We start from the raw sequence: 20,368 nt of genomic DNA on the forward strand, positions 1-20,368 counted from the left end.
GCCCGCTTGCCGCTGGTGCGGCAACACCAGCCCGGCGCAGCCGGGAGGGGTGGGGGGGCCACAGGACGAGCCAGCTCTGGGGTGGGGGTCTGTGCTCGTGGGGTCTTTGTCCTCCACGCAGCGAGAACCAGACCTGGGGGAGCTGCACAGGAAGCGATGAGGCTGCTTCTCCAGTTTGGAAGGAAGGACCTGCAGGCACTCTTGATTCAACTCCGTCTTTAAGCACCCACTGTCGTCCCTCTCTAAGGGTCCCCTTCGGGTTTCGGGTGCAGCGGGTCCTTCAGTGGAGGGAAGGTGCCCACACCTAGTTTTATGCCTTTTCTGCTGGTACACTCGTTAATTAAGAGGACTAAACCCACATACAACAGAATGGAGTTTATAAAATCAGGCAGAGTGCTGAATAATTTAATGTTTGCTTTTTCAGAATAGAGGCAATGTTAGGGGAGCTTAAAATATTGATGGGAAACACATTTTTTCCACAGTGTGAAATGCTTTATAGTCTGTGTGATTTTCTTTAATGCCTTTAAACATGTTTGAGGCTAGCGCCTGCATTTCTGACATGTACCATGGCTTCTGCTCTGCAGCCCGTCACTAAGAGATTGCGATTTTTCCAATGACTTTGTTAACAGTCAGGATCACTTGTTCAGGTTTCTTCAGTCTGTTTGCTAGATTCAGAGATACAGGAGGGCATCTGTGTGATATTTTATTGATGAGAAGCATATAAAACAGCAAGGAGCACTTAACTTAGTTTACAGGAGCAAAACCCAAGTAAAGTATCAGGCTGGCCTGGGCTGCCTGTATCACTTGTCGTTTCGTAAAACACGCGGTGACATGCACTCGTGCAGAGGCCGCGGGCTCGTTGTGGGCATTACCCCGCTGTCCCAGCGATGAGAGCTGCGAGCGTGCCCGTGTGCGTTTCTGTGTGTGCACGTGGGACAGTATGTGTTTGCAAGACTGATGAAGGAGGTGAAGAATATTTCTTTTTTTTTTTTTCTTTTTTTCTTTCATCTGGTTGAAACACACGTGAAAAACGTTGTCACCACTCCTTCCCAACAGCAATTGCCATATTACAGCCTGTGCCAGCCTAAACCTGGCTCTGATGAAGTGGAAATAAGGAGCAATTTGCAGGGCTCAGAGCAGAAGTGTGCCAAACTGGTGCAAATTTGGCCGTACTCACTGGCGTTTGAAGTGCCACAGGAGGGCTCAGGGCTTCTTGCTGGTACTGGTGGGGTTGAAGGTCTCTGGCAGAGGAAGGGAACCTTTGCCGCACACGAGTGCTGCTTTTTCAGCAGAAGCCGAAGGGACTTGGAATCAAGGAGCAAATCATCATGAATAAAACATCAGGAGGACTTTTTTCTTCAGCAAAGATTAATGAGCTAAGTAATAAATACAAAATTTCACAGATACTTAAGTTTACTTTCCAGGGACTTGTTCCTCTCCACAGGAGTCTCTGTGGGATAGTCAGGGTCCAGCAAACGCCGTGATTTGATGGAGGAGCGGGACAAGCTAGGAACAGCCGATTTCCCCCTGCAGCTTTCCCTGTGCCTGCTGCCAGGCTGCTGGTGTGAACGGGTGAATCGGTCACTGCAGCCCCTTCACCCTGGTGTGCTCAGGCCCCTGGTGCTTACCAGGGTGACCCGGGGACCACCCTTCTTTGAGCTGGGACCGTGCCACCCAGCCGCAGCCAGGCTGTCAGCTGCTGGGGGCAGGCTGGGCTGCTCAGAGCCAGTTACGGAGGCTGTTCTGCCATTCCCCATTCCTCCTCGTCCAGAAAGGAGACTTTCTGCTCCCCACCCAGGACAGCTTGTGGCACTGCCCCAGGACAGCTGTGAAGACCGTACTTGGCATGTTCTGCCACTGAGGAGGTCAGTTTTTCTAATCAATCCTCATTTTCTCTCTGATCAACCCAAAGCAGAACAAGGGGCTCCAATAGAAGCTTTTATCAAGGTACCAGGTACGAAGTTTAGTCTCCCTACTAAAATATTTAGTGTCTTTCTTGAACAGCATCCTCTGCAGCAAAGACACCGATGTCCTAGCACGTCCCAAGCATGCTCTTGCTGGTGAATACCCTGGCTGTGGGCAGATCATCATCACTGAGCCGCTGCTGCCTTGCTCTGGGCAGTCAGGGGATGCCGTGTCCTTGGCTGGCTCCTGAGATGCTGCAGACGGTCTGACAGGTCCAGCTGGCTTTCTGCTGGCGCGGGAGGCAGAGGCTTTTGGAAGAGCTGCTGGGATGCTGCCCGCAGGCGGGGAGCCCGGTGCAGGCAGTGCCGCTGCCTGTCAGCTGCAGAAGCTGTACGGGCACTGAGTGCAGCTCAGCGGCGTGGAGGCAGGAGAAGGTGGTCAGAGGAGGAGGTGGCACGGAGGAGGCTCTGGGAAAGCGGCGATGAACGTAGCAGGGTAACGCAGCCAGACCCTCCTCTGCTGCCGCAAACAGCAAAGGCATCAGCGCTGGGCGGAGAGCCTGCGGATAGCTGGGGACAGCGAGCTGCCTGCCGCGTGCTGGAGAAGTCAGCTCGTTTGGAGCCAAACCTGGTTAACATGGGAATAGTTGGCAAGTGCATCTTGCATAGTGAGATGAACTAAATGGGAGCACACGTGCCAGGGAGGAAGATTCAGTGTGAAGCATGTGCTAACTCGAAATAAACAGCCACCTCCTGGGGCACAGCCTGTGTGCTCGGCAGCGGGTAGGGCAGAAGCTCTCCTGTCTTCCCAGCTGTCTGAACGGTGCTCAGACCCCTCCGCAGCACCGTGGGCAGAGGGTACTTTTTGGATTTTTTTGCTTGCTTTCGGTCAGAGCGTTACTAGCTGCCCACAGATTACAAAGCTGTTGTATTTTTACCGTCGTCTCCCGTTGGATGATCACCAGCTTGGAGTTTGCCCTATTTCAATCCTGATTCAGAGAGAGGGAACTGGTATCTGCAAAAGAAGCGTGCTCTTCAGCTGTTTAAATTCTTAAAGTTTTTACTGCGATATTACAGGGCCGAAGTGGAAATGGAGTAACCACAGCAGAACGTGTTCGTGCTGACATGGGACTCGCAGCCAAGATGAATGTGAGGATAGAGATAAAATTCCCTGCGAGGTGTCATCTCCTGGTTGCACTTAACTTGGCTGTTCAGAACCAAAGCAAGCAAAGTGTGGTGGCACGCAGTGTCACTGGCCGTGTCCCCGGGGCTCTGCTCCAGGCTGTGCTGAGCGGGCGTGGGGGGTTTGGGTGCTGCTGGCCGCAGGGAGGGCGTGGGGCGCGCTGCCGCCGGCAGCACCATGGTCACCCGCTGCTTTCCTCTCTGCTTTTTCAGCGCCGACTCCTGTCACTGACATCCGCACGGATAAAGTTGAGCAGAAGAGTGTCTCCTTGTCGTGGCAGGAGCCGGGTTTCCCAACCGCCAACGGCACCGAGTATGAGGTCAAGTACTACGAGAAGGTAGGCTTCGACGAGATGACGCCTATACTCATAGCCTGCTCTCTGGGAAAGTGTTGGACCTTGTGGTCCTCACTGGTTTAGGACTGAGTGCCACCAAACCTGTGACTTCGGTAAGCTGAGAGTGGTCTTCCATGCCAGAGGGGACACAGGCAAGCATTTTTATGACAGTCTCTTAATTTTAAAAATAGCTGTTGTTTGACAGGTGTGGTGGGTTGACAAGTTTAGAAGAAATACTGGTGGGCAGAGACTAGGGACAATGCTGTAAATCAAAATAAATGCAGTTTATGACACAGTTCCGCAAATTACCTTATCTGTGTGTGCTCAGGCTCGTTATGAAACTGATTACATGTCAAGCAAACTGTGCAGGTGACATGTTGGCGTTCTGTATTTAGAAACAAGCTACCTTGAAGCTGATTCATATTAATGTGATTTTCAGCATCTGATAGATATGAAAGGAGGAATCTGTGGGTGAGGGTGAACGCTGAAGCCCGAGATGGTAATTTCTGTGCAAATGGGCTGCAGCAGCAAGATACTCAGGGTATGTGAAATGAGGAAACGTCCTGCTCGGGTAGGAAATTCAAACTATAGTTTAGCAATTATTCACTGAAATGAGGCTCTCAATGCTGACATGAAAATCAACTTAGTTCCTAATCTTTGCTTTTAAAGCTGTACTTTAACTATGGAGATTCAAGTGGAAAAGCATATCAAATGGAAAATACATTTCTGAGTGACGTCCCTGGCAGTGGTGCAATGCACGGCTGCTGCTGCCCGCACCAGATCGTGGGGCTGGGATGCTCGTTGGGGCTGGTCCCCAGGATAACGAGGGTGCAGCACGCGTGCGTGGGATCCAAGAGGGGGGTAGGTGCTGAGGCAGGGGGACACAGCCTGGCCCCTCTCCCAGCGGAAAGTGGCCTCAGATAATCCTGGTCCAGGACTGTGGCAGCCCTGGCCTCTTCTTCACTGGGGAACTTGTTCGGAAGTACCCGACGTGGCTGAGAAAATGATCTCTGATGTGCAGAAGCCTGGGAAGCTTTGCGGGAGCTGGTGGGAGGGCTGGGGCTTGTTTTGCTTTGCAAGCCACGGGAAGCAGAGGCACTGGGATTTGCTGCTCTGGCACGTGAAAGCGGCACGAGACGCCCAGCGATCCCACTGACCGCCTGGCTGGGCAGAACCTGCTCTGCCTTCACCACCTCCGGCAGTGGCTGCGGGAGGGGGGCTGCCCGTCACGCTGTCCCTTAGTTGAAGCAGAGGGATCTGTAGGTCACTGGGCAAGGGAATAAAATCCCAGGGACCAGGACTGTTGGCAAATGCACCTGCTGGCTTTGGTTACTCAGTGTGTGCTAATACATGTGTATTTACTCTGGGGCTCGAGCGGCTGTAGCAGGGGAGCGGGAAGGGGCCAGGTGGTGCCAGCAGCCAAGCCTCAGCACAGGGGCAGGTGGGAGGAAAGGAGCCGTGCGGGGTGGCACAGCTGCTCCCCACCACCCACCCTGTCCTCTGCCTGTCTTCGTAACCCATCATCTGGCTCCATCTGCCATTTCATGTGACCTTTCCATGTCATTTCTATTAATGACACATCTAGTAAATGTATTCTTTCTGTTGAAGGTTTTATGTTTAAATAGACTGTCCTGATGGGACCCAGAGGCGAAGATACAGCTGTGCTGTGCCTGCTCCGTGGCGCAGCTGTCAGTCCAGCTAGATCTTGGGTATCTCATTATTTCACAGGATCAGAGAGATCAAAGTTACTCAACTGTGAAAACCACATCAACAGCCGTGACGGTCAATAACCTGAAGCCTGGCACCCTCTATATTTTCCAAATCCGGACATCTTCCTCGCCGGACTATGGAAACTACAGCCCTAGTATTGAAGTGGAGACACTGGCAGAGTGTAAGTGTTGGCCAGGCTCATCATCTCTTACACACACACCTGCAGACGTGAGGCTCTTTGAGCTGAGTCACAGGGATGCTGCTGCTCGCTTCTGCCCCAGATCCTCTTGGTTTCGTGGAGCAGCATCTGTTCCTCTGGTTCTGCCGCTCCGGGTCTAAGAGCAGGTACTTCCCAGGACTTGCTTTTAATTGCATTTTCCTATTTGATTTTACCAAGGTTGCTACTGCTGGTCAGCTTGTCCTGGAGGTGTCTGTCCTCTTTCTTCTCAGCGCAGCATCAGTGAGGGCAGCCAGGCCCTGGCTCCTCTCTGGTGTAGGGGCTGGGGACGGAGCGGAATCTCTGCTCTTTGAGATTGCCCAAGAAAATGCTTAGCAGAGCCAGAGCGACTGGGGTTGTTTTGCCTTGGCGTGATGTTGGTGCTGGAACGGATCTCGCCAGGTCCCTTCCCTGGGGCCACCAAACAGATGCTGGAAGGGAGTGAGTGTCGGTCCCTGAGGGCACGATCCTGCCTGGGTCTGTCAAGCTGTGCAGCCTGCCACGGGCGCTGCAGAGACGGGGTGGCCGGCCGCACGGGCTGCGGCAGAGGAGGCAAGGCCAGCCTGGGGGTCCGGCTGGCCTTGGGTGTGCACCCCAGGTAGGAGATGACCGCTTACCCCGCTGCCATCCTGGCTCACGAGGCACTTGGCTTGTTAGCCGCTTGGCTGGATAAGGTCAGCCAGCATCAGTGTTATTTACCGGGGCTTTTCCTTTTCACAGTTTCCACTTGTAACTGTAGTCCAGAATCATCTTATTTCACTGACTAAAAGAGAGCTTGGAGGGATGGTAGGGCTTCAGCTTAATAACCCGCCCTGGCTAGGAAAGAAAGCCCTGAGATGGCTGGCTCAGTACGACTCTCACAGATTGTGTTTAACAGGGCTTTAAATTGCATCCATTTGCCACACAGAAGACATTTTCAGAATGAATTGAAGCCAATAAAAATTTTATATAGAATGTAGCTTTCTAATACCCCTGTTTGCAAAAGCAGGAAGGGAAGGGATTAATGTGATGAAGGAAAACTATTTGTAAGCCATAAATTTTAATATGTCCCTCTGATAAACAGAAACCTTTCCTCAGCGCTGATTAACAAAAGCAGGAGCCCGGCGTGGCAGCGCTGGGGTTGCTTCGTCCGCACCTGCAGCGCTGCCCTGCACGTTGGTCTGATGCACCAGCTCAAGCTTTTAAAACTGAACCAGAATGTGAATTGTCGTGAGGACGGTGAAACGCAGCTGGGTGCTGCAGTGAATTGTCCCACGGCCTTGCTGGAGGACGCGGGCCAGCACTGGGAGGAGCGGCAGGGGCTGCTCCGTGCCTTGGGCCTGCCCCAGGCCGCGTCGCCAACCGGCTCTGCTTCCCTCCCGCAGTGACGGTGGCCTCCAGCGAGCAGAACCCCGTCCTCATCATCGCGGTGGTGGCCATTGCAGGGCTGACGGTGCTGGTGTCCATGGTGATCGGCGTGATGGTCTGGAGGAGGTGAGCGGAGCCGGGGCAGGGACCGAGGAGGTTTGGGGCTGGGGCAGGGGAGGAGGGCCGAAGTGAAGCCCCCGCGGCAGGGGCTGTCGGGAGCACGGGGCCGCTCTGGCTCTGAGCGTGGGCCCTGGGTTGTGCGGCCTGCTGGGCCTCGTGCCGTGGGGCTGGGCTCCTGAGCGCTGCCACCTGAGGCTTTTATACCCAACGAGAGGCTGCTGCCCAGACAATGGCGTGCGTGTTCCTTCTCGTTGCAGGCAGTGTGGGTACAGCAAAGCCAGCCAGGACGGGGACGAGGAGCTCTACTTCCATTGTAAGTGAAGCCTGTGGCCACTGTGGCTGGTACAACTGTGTGCGGATCACTGTATTTATTGCTATTAATAACCCAGCTCCCGACAAAGCAGCCCTGAATTCTTGCTTTTGAAGTGTTGTCATCCCACATTATCCCAGAGCAAGAGCTCAGCACAGTGAAGCTCTCTAGGGATGGCGGGCTTGACAGCTTCATAAGCCAGTGTCCGTCCTTCCCGCACAGGGGTCACTGCCACGCCAAAGGAGATGGAATGCTTTCAGCTTTCCACAGGCTGTATGAATTATTCCATCAGTGTTTCATGAATGGCTACATGAGAATACAGCTTTGTTTTCTGGGGCCGCTCTTGATTATTGAGCAGCAATAATTTTACAGACAACAGTTGTCAAAGGAAATTCAGATGTCAGGACTGATGAGTTTATTTGATTCCCGGCATATGCCCATGAAGGGCACACATGCTTTTTTGCTCCCCAAAGCATTTCGGAGCAGCAGACCCCGCATGTTTCTTGGACGCAGCCTGGCTGTTTCACCTGGCTTTGAAGGGCCTCGTGCTGCTGAGCCGCCCTTGGGAGTTTGCCGAAGATTTTCCATGCAGGGCAAGGGGAGCAGAGCAGTTGCCCAGTCTCAGGAAGACAAATGGAGCCAGGGTGGAAGGGGGAAGCCTTGTGTGGTGTGACCCCTTCCCGGAGCAGTCTGGTGGTAACAGCAGGGCTCTGCTGTGTGCCCATGCACTGGTCCTGGACGGGCCAAGCAAAACAGCCATCGTCCTTGCCGGGCCCAGGGAGAGGAGACGCGGCAGCACTTTAGCAGGGGCCTGGCGAGCTCATGTGCTTCGGCCATTGTTTTGGCTGTTTGTTTTGAGGAAACGTGAATTAGGGTTTTGAGGAAGCTGCAGCAAGTGGGCGGCTGTTTCCACCCTGGAGCTTTGCAGGGGCTGCTGCAAACAGGTCAGGCTCGTTCCGCGTGGTTCTCCTGGACGTGCTCCCCAGGCAGGGTCGCTTGCCGTGCAGCAGATGGTTGCTGCCTGTGGGAGGTATTTTGCTGCCCATGCTACTAATCGAGGGGACCTGGAACATGGCTGTTATTCATGATTATAATTATCTTCTTGGAGGTCTCAGGAATGGAGATGATTTGGATACTCGAGGATTAGCACGAGTGGCAGATAGGCTCAGTCTGGGAGTGAGCTGCACTAGAGTGAAGGAGCTGCTCTCCTTTAACCCAGGGTTGTGGCAGTGGAGCAGAGCAATTACGTTCGTTTAATCCCACAAGAAATTTCCTAGCAACCTTAAAGCCAAGTCTTTTGCTTTACTTATAAAAAGGTGGCGAGTTAGTCCTGCCAGCAGACCTTGAGGTGGATAACCTGCAAGAGCGTTTCCCGGGACAGACGGGCAGGAGCTCTGCCAAGCCTTTCTCACGCATCCTTTGTCCGTTTCCTGCTTTCCTGCAGTTAAAATACCAACCAGGAGGACGTACATCGACCCAGACACTTGCGAAGACCCCATGCAGGCCGTGCACCTCTTCGCCAAAGAGCTGGATAACGCTAGTATTAAAATTGAGAAGATCATTGGGACAGGCAAGTTCCTCCTCGCCAGCCCCTCTGCGGTGGTGGCTGTGCCACGGGGCAGCAGCGGTGCCACGGGCTGCGCGTGTCCCAGCCGGAGTGCTCCCCTCTCGCCACTGGCACGCGGGGCCATGGTGGTGCTGTGACGCTGCTGCGGTCCTACCCGTGCCGCGGTGCCTGGGTGCGTGGTGGCCCTCCCGCCGCTGTCCACGGGCTCTGCCCACCTTGCCGGCATCTCCCAAGGCAGCTCCTCGTCCTCCAGCACAGTCAGCGCCACAGACTTCTGCTCTTGCTGATGTTTGGGGGGGGACACGCTGGGAGCGGGGAGATGGGAGTGGGGCTGGTGAGTATTTTGTTCGGGAGCTTGATTTCGCATTCCCGTTTGTTTTTCTGAGGCACTAAGTACAGCCAACTGAGTGAGGCACGGAGCAGAAAGCATCAGCAATTATCTGCATCTGGGCAGTTTGACAGCAGCGTGAAAACTATTTATAAATATGTGAACTTAATGATTTATTGATTTTCATCAACTTCACTGCCTAAAACTTAGAAGCAAATTAAAATTCCCTCACTGGGCCCTAGAGCCTTAATCGCTAATGTGTGCCAGAACATGAGAAACACGATTACTCTTTGTCGTTTCTTTTCCTAAAGATAAATTCAGCTGCAGAAAAAGAAGAGGTGGAGGAAGGGAAGGAGGGAAGGGCTTGCTCACCAGCTTAAAGGACAGTGTTGAAGGGAAGAGGACACGGAGGAGAAGAGGAGGTTATCTTTGTAGCTGCTGAGTAGAGCAGCTGAGACTGCTCCCACATACCTTTCAGAGGCAAATTGGTGTTTGAAAAATCTAGAAAGAAATTAGTCAGGAATACATTTAAACATGAGGATTTTGGGAGTGCGTTTGTCTTACTGCTGACCTAACAAGTACCTGGCTTTCAAATCAATAAAGATTTTCACAGCTACACATTCTTTCCTGTAAAGGCAACGTTGGCCTTTTATGTATGAATTTGGTAGCTCCTGTTGTCAAGCGCGTGGCTGTGCAGAGTGGGAAGCTCTGCCTAAAGACTGCAGAAACCCTCCTGGCCCTGCCGTGCTCTGCTCCGTGAGAAGCAGACCTTGCCGAGCTGGGAAGCAGAATGGGCCGCGCCCAGGGAGCATGAACTCGGTGGCTGGGCATTAATCTTCTTTTCATGGGAAAAAGCGCAATACGCTCTTGAGCAGAGCGGGGAGAGAATGGTTTAGAGGTGTAGGAAGAGGAAGGAGTAATTGCATTGCATTATCACACGTTTTTAGTGTCACATGCTGATGCTAAACTTGTGTGAAGGGTTACGTGTTCAGCAAAGGTGGGGGAAGATGGTAAAACAGACTCTGCGGGCGAAACTTGCAGCTCCACGTGTTTCTGAGTTTATGGTTTGGCAAATCCTCTGATTAACGATGGGAAAATCTTGCTTGTCTACACAGCAAGACACATCACTCGTGCTACAGAAATGCACTTTATGGTCCCAAAGCAAAGAAAATGCCCCCTAGAAGGGAGCTGTGAGGGATGTCCTGCTGTGGCTGTGGATGCTGTTTAACTCATCTCTCTGCTGCGCAGGAGAGTTTGGAGAAATCTGCCGGGGATGCCTGAAGCTGCCCAGCAAGCGAGAGCTGCCGGTGGCGATCCAGACCCTGCGGGCAGGGTGCTCGGAGAAGCAGCAGCGTTCCTTCCTGGCGGAGGCGTGCACCATGGGCCAGTTCGATCACTCCAACGTTATCCGCCTGGAGGGGGTCATCACCAGAGGTAAGGGGGTCCCGGGCTGTACGACGCCGGGCAGCCTGAGCCACGCGCAGTGGAGGAAGGTTCCTGTGCAGGCAACGTGCTCAAAGTGTTACTTTGGAGTGATGAACTGGTGCTGGAGGTGCAATACTGTTGCACTCTGGAAATCAGGTGTTTCCTCATGTATTAGCTGTTTTAGCATTCTGATGATTAATAAAATGCTTACAGCTAGATTAATAAATCCAGGTACTAGGACTGGCTTAGCAGCAAAACTGTGCACTCTTAATAAAAGTAAATTGAAGTGAGGTTCTGTCAGTAAAACAGATGACTCTGACTGCTCGCAGCTCTCGTGGGAGTGTGTGTGCTGAACTAGTCTGCAGATGCTGTAGTTAAATGGATATTCATGTAAATCCAAAGAAACGTGAGCACGTGTGCTGATTTTAACTAGCCTTTTTATTAGGTAAGGAAGTATTTCTGTCCTGAGTCTTGGGCTGAGCAGGTTGCTTTTGCTTTCACTGAGCAGTGATGTCCTCCTTTGTGATGTGATTCAGTGTCCTGATAAAAGGAGCATCTGCTACTGGGTCCAGTGGGTTCCCAGGTGGGAACCACAGGAAAGCCTCGGACCCACTGCTCACTGTCTGAGATACAGTCCTTGTCTCCCTTAGTAGCCAGGCAGTGTGGGCCGACCACGCTGCAGGTTAGCACCTGGATTTCTAACACCTGCAGCGTTAGAACTGCCTGAGCAACGGGCAGGACTCACGCAGTGCTCCTTGTCTGTCCGTGCAGGGAGTACCATGATGATAGTGATGGAGTACATGGGGAATGGAGTGCTGGACTCTTTTCTCAGGGTGAGTGCTCTGGGAGCCGGTGGTAACTGGAGGGGGCTGCCACCCGCTGGTGTGCCCCCTTGATCTGGGCATTGCTCACCTTTGGCTTTTCTTCCTCTTTTGTTACAGAAACACGAGGGGCAGTTCACGGCCACTCAGCTCCTTTGCATGTTGCAGGGGATTGCCTCTGGCATGAAGTACCTGGCAGAGATGGGTTACATACATAAAAGCCTTGCTGCCCACAAAGTCCTTGTGAACAGCAGCCTGGCTTGCAAAATAACTGGTTTCAGACGACCACAAGAAGATAAGATGGAGACCATCTTCTCCACCATGGTAAGCTGGATTTCCAAATTCTATTGTTAACATTCCCCGAAAGCAAAATGCTGACAGAACAGCTACAAAACCTCTGCAGAGGTGGATCTCCCTGGCTGCAATGCACGGCCATGGCCAGGAGCGCTTGGACTGGGGCCCGGTGTCACTGGAGAGGTTTGCAGCCTGCTCTGAATGCTGAATAAGGATCAAATCCAAAGCCAGCCTGCTTCTGCATGCAGAGTTAATAAGACATATAGCAATCCTATTCCAGAACCAGTATTTTTCCTAGGCTCCTGTTTCCTTCCTCATGTATGAATGTGGGCTCTGCGTCCTGAAAGTTTCATTTTGAGCTAGGAATCAAATGCATTTAGCCAGGGAACTGCACAGCAGCCGTCCAGCACCGCTTTTCCTCTGGCCGCAGCCCTCCCGCACGTCTGTGCAAAGTGGCAGAGAGGCGGCAGGTCGCTGGAGGCAGCTCTGGCAGCCTCAGGGTTCCTTATGTCTGTTTTATCACTTGTAATGAAATTCATGGTTTTCAATTAAGTATTTAAGTCCTGCTTGATTCACACTCATGCCTTGTCAGCTCTGCTGGCCGGCGTGTCTCCTGAGTGAGTGCCTGCCTGCGCTTGGAGAAGCTGCCTGGGAGCACTTGGGTGCGGAGCTGGGGGAGCTGCCCCTGCCCCCCTGGTTTGGGCAGGCACCCGTGGGCCCCCAAGGCCCCGCAGCCCCTTGCTGGAGCCGGTTCTCCCTCCCCACTTTCACACACCGCTGCGGCACGTTTCACTTAAGGGTGCATCAATGCGTCTTTAACTGCAGAGCGATAAGACGTATTTCATTTGGTACCCTGCAGCCACCCTGTATCAGCTGGATCTGTTAGCGCATCACATTAACCAGGCATTAATATTTTAAAGAGCATTGATTCCTCAATCAAATGAGCATTTACTGTTTGCAGGGAGCATCGGGCAGTGCCAAGGAGGCAGCAGCTGATGTGCGGTGCCTGCAGGGACCGGTGCCCGTGTCCCAGCACAGGGCACGGGCACCCCAGGGGAAGGTGCAGGGCTCGGCCCACGCTCTGCCAGCAGCTGCACTCATTTGCCAGCTCTGTGCAGGTTGGTGGCAGAAAGAGTCTTGGAAAACTTTTTCAGCCGTTACCTCCTCTAGCTGCAGGGAGGCACGCTCAGTGCGCTCCATAGTGAGAGCACTGCTGTCCTGAAGAGACCCTGGCAAAGCGCGACCCCCCTTCGCCACATGTGGCAAGCGTTGCCTGCGGAGCTGTAGCTCAGCCGTGGCTGTCGTGCTGCAAAGCTCTCGAGCGGAGTTGCCCTGGCGCTGGCGTGCTGCTGGGTACGGAGCAGCCTGCTGAGCAGGGGGGTGGAGAGCCCAGCAGGAGCCCTGGCTTCTCCCACCTCGGTGCAGCGGGGCTGCGGCTTTGGGGTCAAGGTCTCCCTGCTGTTAATTACAATTAGCTGCGGTGTCTGTCACCTGCTTCCCCTAGTGCATCCAGAGGGTTCTGCAGACGCCAAGATGGGGATTGCTAATTACAGGAGAGCAAGCCAGGGTGGAGGGACTATGTGTTTGTGCAGCTCTGAAACAGTTTTCATTAAATATTAATGTATAAAATGCCATCAGCTCTTCCCAGAGACATTCTGCTCTCCCATTAATATTTCAGGACTCACTCACATGTAGCATACAGTTACATGGCCATTTTAAAATAAATGGAGGCAAAAGTTTTCTCTTAGTACTTAACCCTGCACGTGGCATGCGGGCTTGTTTGGTGTCTGCCCTGCGATGCCAGGCAGGGTGCGACGAACGGCTGCCCAGACGTCAAACGTGCATCAGCTACATCCCGCTGTGCGAACACATCACCTCTCCCCTTCTGTCCGTCCAGCGTGGGAAGAGCCTGGTGCTGTGGTCAGCCCCCGAAGCCATCCAGTATCACCACTTCAGTCCAGCCAGCGACGTGTGGAGCTTCGGCATCGTCATGTGGGAAGTCATGTCCTACGGCGAGAGACCCTACTGGGACATGTCCAACCAGGACGTGAGTCCCCGGCCGCCACGCGGTAGATGACGACGTTGCCATTGCTAATGGTGTGCAGGTGGCTCTGCGGTGCACGGAGGAGCTGCTGCCGCTCCCCAGGCGGGGTGTGAGGAGGGAGGTTTGCCCCGGGGTTTTGCCTGCGATCTACATCACAGCACCTGACCCCGTCCCCTCTGCCCTCTTCTGCCACTGCAGGTGATGAAGGCCGTGGAGGATGGGTTCCGCCTGCCCGCCCCGGCAAACTGCCAGCCGCCCCTCCACCAGCTCATGCTTGACTGCTGGCAGAAGGACCGCAGCCAGAGACCCAAGTTCTCGCACATCCACAACATCCTGAGCAAGATGGTGCAGAGCCCTGAGCCCCCGAAGTGCCCCGGCTCCACGTGCACCAGGTGACCGCCCTCTTGCTTTGCTTCCTGTCATTCGGCTTTGCCTGCTGGTTCCCACCTCAGGCGTGCTGTGCCCTGCTCTCTCCTCACCACCCCGTTTTGTTGGCAGGTCCCACAGCACCTCCATCCCCCTCACTGAGCGTACCTTCTCAGCCTTCCCATCTTTCAGCTCTGTGGGTGAGTGGCTGGAGGCGATAGAAATGGGGAGGTACAAAGACAACTTCACTGCTGCAGGCTACTGCTACCTGGAATCGGTGGCCAGGATGACAGCCCAGTAAGTGAACTGGTTTCCTGGCTATAATCTCTTGTTTTATATATATATATATATAAAACCTGGGTGCAGTGTGAGCGAGCTCTGCTTTGCAGTTACAGTCAGACGTCACTAAACAAGAGGATAGATCTTTTAAAATGTGTCTTTAAGAGCTCGCTGGCGTGGGCTGGGCTGCGTCTGTTGTGCATCTCAGTTGCTGGTTTTTGAAGCTGAGATTTAAACCTGTAGTTTCTGACAAGAGTGGTGTTGCCTGTCCCTTCTAGAAAGCAGAGTCAGATCTAATGCAATTATCTGATAAGCTGTTGTGCAGGCAGCACAGGGTGGCAGCGCCAGGAGCCGTCTCACGCCCGGCGTGCTGCAGGCTCCTGTTACCCCTGGATTCCCGGTCAGGGTCCGTATTGCTTTGGCTGGACAACAGGTTGGGGATTTCTTCCTCTGGCAGGTCTGCAGTAGCCTGATAGTCTGAAACCTGCGCTGCCCTTGCCTGGGCACAGTCGGTGTCAGGGCACTTCACCGCTCGGGCTTGTTTTTCACGGCTGATGCGGGGCTCATTTTGCAGAGATGTCCTCAGCCTGGGGATCACGCTGGTGGAGCACCAGAAGACCATCCTGAGCGGGATCCAGACTCTCCGGGCCCAGGTGATCCAGATGCATGGCCGAGGCGTGCAGGTGTGAAGCAACCCCTGCAGAGGTGCAGAGCACTGACCGGGCACTCCCGGGGAGGAGACAGCCAGCCGGCCCCACACCGGACCAAATTTCTGAAACCTCCTGGTTTCAGGTGGGATGTAGGAATCGCTGGGCTGCTGCCAAACAAGTCATTCCACGTGGCAAGAGAGCAGGGCTTCCCGTCCCCTGTGCCGGGGGAGCCAAAGATTCCTGGGACGTGTGCGGTGCGCCTAGGCGGGCATGGCTCTCCCTAGCACTGTTTTGTAAGATGAGTCAAACTGTAATGATGCCATTTCATATGGTAATTAGGTTAACAGGGTGGATGGACATTTGTGCACTGTCTTAATCCAGAGCTGACAGCATTTTCGTATCTAGCATACTACTGGTGAAATCCATGGGTATTTTTTATACAAGCTGACATGTTCTAGCAACCCCACAAGGAGCTTTTATTGCTTTTATTTTTAGAGACCGGAGCACAGCTCACACCCAGTGCTCAACTTCTGGAAGGTGACTTTCCCCATCTGCTATGCGGAAGGAAACTCCCAGCCGCGTCCCTTCCGCTCCAAGAGTTACTTCACTGAGTCTTGACACCACAGTTGGTGAACAAAAACAAATATTCTCCACTAAAGTGCAGAGCAAATGGTGCTGAACGTTTCTAAGGCTCTCTTGACAAGACAATTTCAGGGGAAGAAATTAAAAGCTTTGATGAAGAGAGCCATAGCCAAGAGAGGGCAGGCAGTGGAGCCCTCGGGCTGCCCCGCTGATGCTCTCAGCCTTCACTGCCTTTTGTGCAGGTCTTGATCCCTCATTTTACTGCTGGAGCCCAGCAGTGGGGTGGGAACTTACAGACCAGAGCAGCAGCAGGCAGCAAACTGCTGCCCACACGCAGACTGAGCCCGCAGGCAGAGACCTGCCTCCCGTGCAGGACTGATGCTAAAGCATCTGTTGCTCCTTTAGCCTCGCTCCTCTGCTTCATGCCTTGCAGTTTTGCGGGTAGAGCATCCCGCATCTCACCTTCGCTGGCTTTGTGGGCAGCTGCGATGGGCTCTGACCGCTGTCCCTGGGCTGCAGAGCAAAGCAGGCAGAGCGTGGCTGCGTGCCCACAGCCGTGGGCTGACACCGGAGCCCGGGGACTCCCTGCTGTCAGCTGAGCTGGAGCGTCCCGCTCAGAAGTGTCTGCTCTGCCTCGGAGCAGTAGATGGATGAGTGCTCTTCCCTCTCTGGGTCTGGAAGCTTTTGCAGGGGACAAGGTTTTATGAACAGTGTTAATTCAACCCACAGCAGCAAAAAGGAACCTCCCAATTCATCCAGAAATGGGATGAAATACTGGGAATCAGTTTGGAGTCAGAGAGACAGCGGACATGGCTGTGTTTTGGGTGGATGTTTCCCATGACTGCTCTGGCACTGGAAGGCAGTGCCCTCCCCCCGCTCCGGCAGCCTGGCTGCCTCGTGCCTGGTGGGGAGCAGGGAAGGGAAGGGCTGCTGGAGTGTCCTGCTCTGCCGTGCCAGGGCATCGGTTTTCCACCGCAGGTTAATGGCTGGGCAGCGGTCCGTGCCCAAGCGCTGCTGTGCCAGCATTCCCCACAGCACCCGCAGCCTCTGCAGTGGGGCGCACGCCAGGTCTGGGTGTTTGAGGAGGCTGCAGGGGCTGTGCTGAAGGGGCTGCGCACCCCAGCCAGATTCTGGGGCTTGGGCAAAGCGAACTGTGGCATCCGTGGGATCCCTGAAATCCTGCCGTGCAATCCAGGCAAACCAGGGCACATCAGCACTTTATTTTGTTGCAGACGGTAGCGCAGCACCGCCTGCCTTGCAGGCTGGCAGTTCCCACTGATGCAGGCACGATCCCTGACAGAAGACATAAATAGCATCTGCTTAATAATACAAGTTTCCTTGAAGTTAGTTAATTAAATGGGTCTTTGCAGCCTTGTTCGGAGTTTTGTAGATCTTTTATTATCATCTGTAAGTATTGCAAGTGAATTATTAATGATGAAAGGCAAAGATTTACAAAGGGAATGAATGCTGTGGGAGATGTTCATAATGCGGCTAGAAATCTGTTCGAGTCAGATCCTCCTATTAGCCTGCCCCGAGGGGATGAGACTCTAAATGACGACTGAGCGAAGGGCCCTAAGGCAGCTTCTCGCACGGCTGGCACGGCACCGTCCCTGCCTGGGTGTCTTCCTTCTCTCCTGGTCACGCAGCCAAGCAGAGCGGCACAACCGTAGGTGCTGGTGGCTGTCCTGGGCCCACCGGCCTTCACAGAACACGTTACCGTTGGGATCCAGCTTCTGCTTAGGAAAGCCTCAGTCACGGTGGTTTCCTTTTCACCAGCCCTCAGGCTCTTTTGGCTCGGCCGCGTGGCCAGGCTGGATCCAGGGGTGCTTAAGACTGACAAGATTTCAGTTTTTTCCAATAGTTTAGCTTGATTGCATCAGAGATCAGAGCTCTCTGCTTGAACTTCACCAACCAGTGGTCTCAAGAAGGTGCCAGCTAATGTTGGTTTATCAATATCCTGCCTTGTGCCGGCATTCCCAGGCAGTGCCGTGGTGAGCACCACGCAATCGCAGCCGCTCTCGGGTCCTGCAGCCCCGGCAGGTTTTGAGCTCCTGGTAGCGAACGCGAAGGGGAGCGTGAGCCAGCACAGAGCAGCCCGTGCAGAGCTCGAGACAGCAACCCTCGCGCGGTGGGGCCGGGAGCTGCCGTCGGGCTGCAGGCACGGACAGAGCAGCCCCGGCATCGTGCCTGCCAGCAGGCAAATGCTGGGCAGGCTCTGGGCAGTTTGCTGCTCGCCGGGGTGAACAAGCTCTCTCCTTCCTGCCACCTTTGCAACAACATTGCCCAATGTCACTCGGTTAGTTTTTTATGGAAATAATTTGTCTTTATGTTTGGCCCTTGTCCGGTCTGGTCGGTCACTCACCATCCTGCAGTTTCACATCCGAAAGAGTAATAATGGTGAACCGAAACCTTCATTTGGTAGAAATGCCAGATCCCAGGGATCAAGTGCAATTTGTACGCTCTTTATGTTTACATTTTATCTATAGAGAAAGTATAATATAGTTCTCTAGGCAGGGAGTTGAACCAACTTGATTCCAGATCCTCTCCCCCATCTCCCTGCTCTTGTCCTGTCCGGTGGGATTTCCAGCAGCCTCCTGCATCCGGATGCTGGGAGGTTGCTGCCGGAGGGGCTGGCTCCAGGTTGGGGCAGCTGCTTTCAAGGAGGTCTGGGGAAATGCAGGGCTTGGTGACAGAGTGCTTCAGAGTCTGGGAATCAGACCTGGCCGTGAGCAGGCGGTGACACATTCCTCTTGAACCCCCCCCCCGGAGCAGACCCTGTCTCCAAAGTTATGGATGTGAGGAGGGGCCCACGGCTGCTCTCGGAGCTGCCGGGATCTGCTCCTCGGTCCCTCTGAACATTGCCTGGCTGGAGAGAGAAACCTCAGCACAGCTTATCTGGAGTCACGGCATTTCTCCTGGGCTGCAGTGACCGGTGGCTCGCCGGGGGGTCCCTGGGGAAGCTGCCCTGGCCGTGCGGGCAGGGTGCCTGCCCTCCCCCAGCAGCTGAGCTCTGCACGGGGCTGGCAGCCCCGCAGCCTCCTCGGCCCTTCGCGCCTGTAATCCTGTGATGCTCGCTCTATGCCGGGTACTCCAAGTAAAAATGAGAACATCTTTCAATCATTTCTGTAGTGTTTCCCCCACTGAATTAGGTTGCCATACTACATTCTGGAGGACAATGAGAATTGAAGGTGTAATTTCTTTGAGTCTCTCTAGCTGTTCCCAAAGAAACTTGGTGTTTAATTACTTTTCTGACTTACTCTGGTGAGGGACTCGGATGTGTTTCAGAAAGCTGCTTCTTATAGACAGTACGGTTCTGTGAACGGGACCGTGCTCTAACTCCGAAGCAAGAGGTATTTGCTTTCCTGGCCTCTCCTTCAAGAAAGAAAAGAAAAAGCATATAATGGAATTATGCTTTCCAGCCTAGCTTGTTGCAACGATAAACTCTTAATTGAGCTCCTCATCTACACTGAAGATAATAAAATGAGCAGATTAAGCTATAGGTTGGTATGATTTTAAAATTAACTCGCATCTTCTCAGCACCTCTCTTTGGGGAAGTATTCAATGCCTTATAATTAAATTAATTAGCAACACTGTTTTGAAGCTGCTTGACCAAGGGAAATGCCTCAAAACGACTTCAGTCTCTTTGCCCATCCAGCCTCTGACGCAGTGCAAGGCTCCTTCCCCCTCCTTGGCTGTGGGGAAGCCCTGATCCCATCGGTGCTAATAAGGGCTCAGGACCGGCCGAACACTCTCACTTTCTCTGCAGCAGCGTTAGCCTTAATTGGCTTGTTCAGAGAAGAAAAAAGAACAAGTGTTTTGTAATCTGCGGGCTTTGCTGGAGCTAATAAAAACAGTTACAGAGGATTAGATTTTAGATGTTCAGGCAGAGCGGAGGCCAGTTATGAACTGGAGGAGCAGAGCAAGCGTGTGTGTCTAAGCTCGTGTGCGGACAGGTCTGTCGACCCTTCTTGCACGAAGGGGAAGCGCCCGGAAAGCAGCCCCCCTCCCTCGGCAGGACGCCGTTTCCATCGGGTCTCCTCTGGCAGAGCAGCGCGGCGGCTGTGCCTGCAGCAGCCCAAGGCCGGGTGCTTTGGGGAGCACCGACACGGACCCGGCATCCAGCCTCGTGCCGTCGGCGGTTGGGAGAGCTGGGCAGCGCGCTTCGCTGCCCTGATACGGCAGCAGGAAAGCTGCTGTTCCTGGGCTTGGCTTTATATTCCTCGTGGGAACGTCTCCCCTGGGCGTTCCTCTCGGCCGGTGAGGAAAGGCGCAGCGCTGCTCGGTGTGGGTGGGACGTGCGGCTTCGCCATCGCCGGCACCCTGCAACACCCCCTCGCGTGAAACCAAAACTGGGATCAAGTTGGTTCATCTCCAGATGCTTTTTTGATATTCATTAACCACGTGTTATATACTGTAAATACATACTTGAGAAGTCAATATATATTTTTATAAGCTTGAAACAAATGTAATATAATATCATAAGGGACACCGTGTACATTTCATGTTTGAACTATAGTCAGACATCTCAAGGGAATCACAGGTGGTTTGGAATAGTTAATAATAATAATAAATGGTAATAAAGATCTATTGACATTTTTGTTAATTTTGTATTTATTGGACTATGTTGGAAGATTGCAATAATGAGATATCTAAATACCTAAGTAAAACCAACCGCTAATTCTGCCCTGGCTTGTCTGCGTGGGTCATTTCAGGTGTCCTGATGAGAAGCACCACTTTAGCAAGGGTGGCAGGTGTCAGGTAAGGAATAGTTTTAGTAGCGGCAAGGTGTGAAATGATGTGTCGTTTTATTAAATAGCATGTGTGCTAAGATGAGAGAGCCCTTGCTCCTGCAGCAGCAGTGGAACTCAGGAGGGAGGTTTCTTGCTA

General features: G+C 53.4%; 1 protein-coding gene across 1 annotated transcript in view; it reads left to right on the forward strand.

Annotated features, from left to right (window-relative positions):
* EPHA10 (EPH receptor A10) overlaps positions 1-20,166 on the forward strand; it is a 43,782-nt gene extending 23,616 nt beyond the window's left edge. The window contains exons 6-17 of the mRNA XM_075773911.1: positions 3,300-3,424; positions 5,150-5,312; positions 6,713-6,821; positions 7,073-7,128; positions 8,570-8,695; positions 10,269-10,454; positions 11,217-11,278; positions 11,387-11,590; positions 13,458-13,607; positions 13,803-13,996; positions 14,103-14,267; positions 14,824-20,166. Coding sequence (XP_075630026.1) covers positions 3,300-3,424; positions 5,150-5,312; positions 6,713-6,821; positions 7,073-7,128; positions 8,570-8,695; positions 10,269-10,454; positions 11,217-11,278; positions 11,387-11,590; positions 13,458-13,607; positions 13,803-13,996; positions 14,103-14,267; positions 14,824-14,938 — 1,655 coding nt within the window. The 3' untranslated portion in view covers positions 14,939-20,166. The remainder of the gene's footprint in view (positions 1-3,299; positions 3,425-5,149; positions 5,313-6,712; positions 6,822-7,072; positions 7,129-8,569; positions 8,696-10,268; positions 10,455-11,216; positions 11,279-11,386; positions 11,591-13,457; positions 13,608-13,802; positions 13,997-14,102; positions 14,268-14,823) is intronic.
* The last annotated feature ends 202 nt before the right edge of the window (positions 20,167-20,368 follow it).

This window comes from Balearica regulorum, chromosome 22 (genome assembly GCF_011004875.1).
Source record: "Balearica regulorum gibbericeps isolate bBalReg1 chromosome 22, bBalReg1.pri, whole genome shotgun sequence".
NCBI classification, from domain to species: Eukaryota; Metazoa; Chordata; class Aves; order Gruiformes; family Gruidae; genus Balearica; species Balearica regulorum.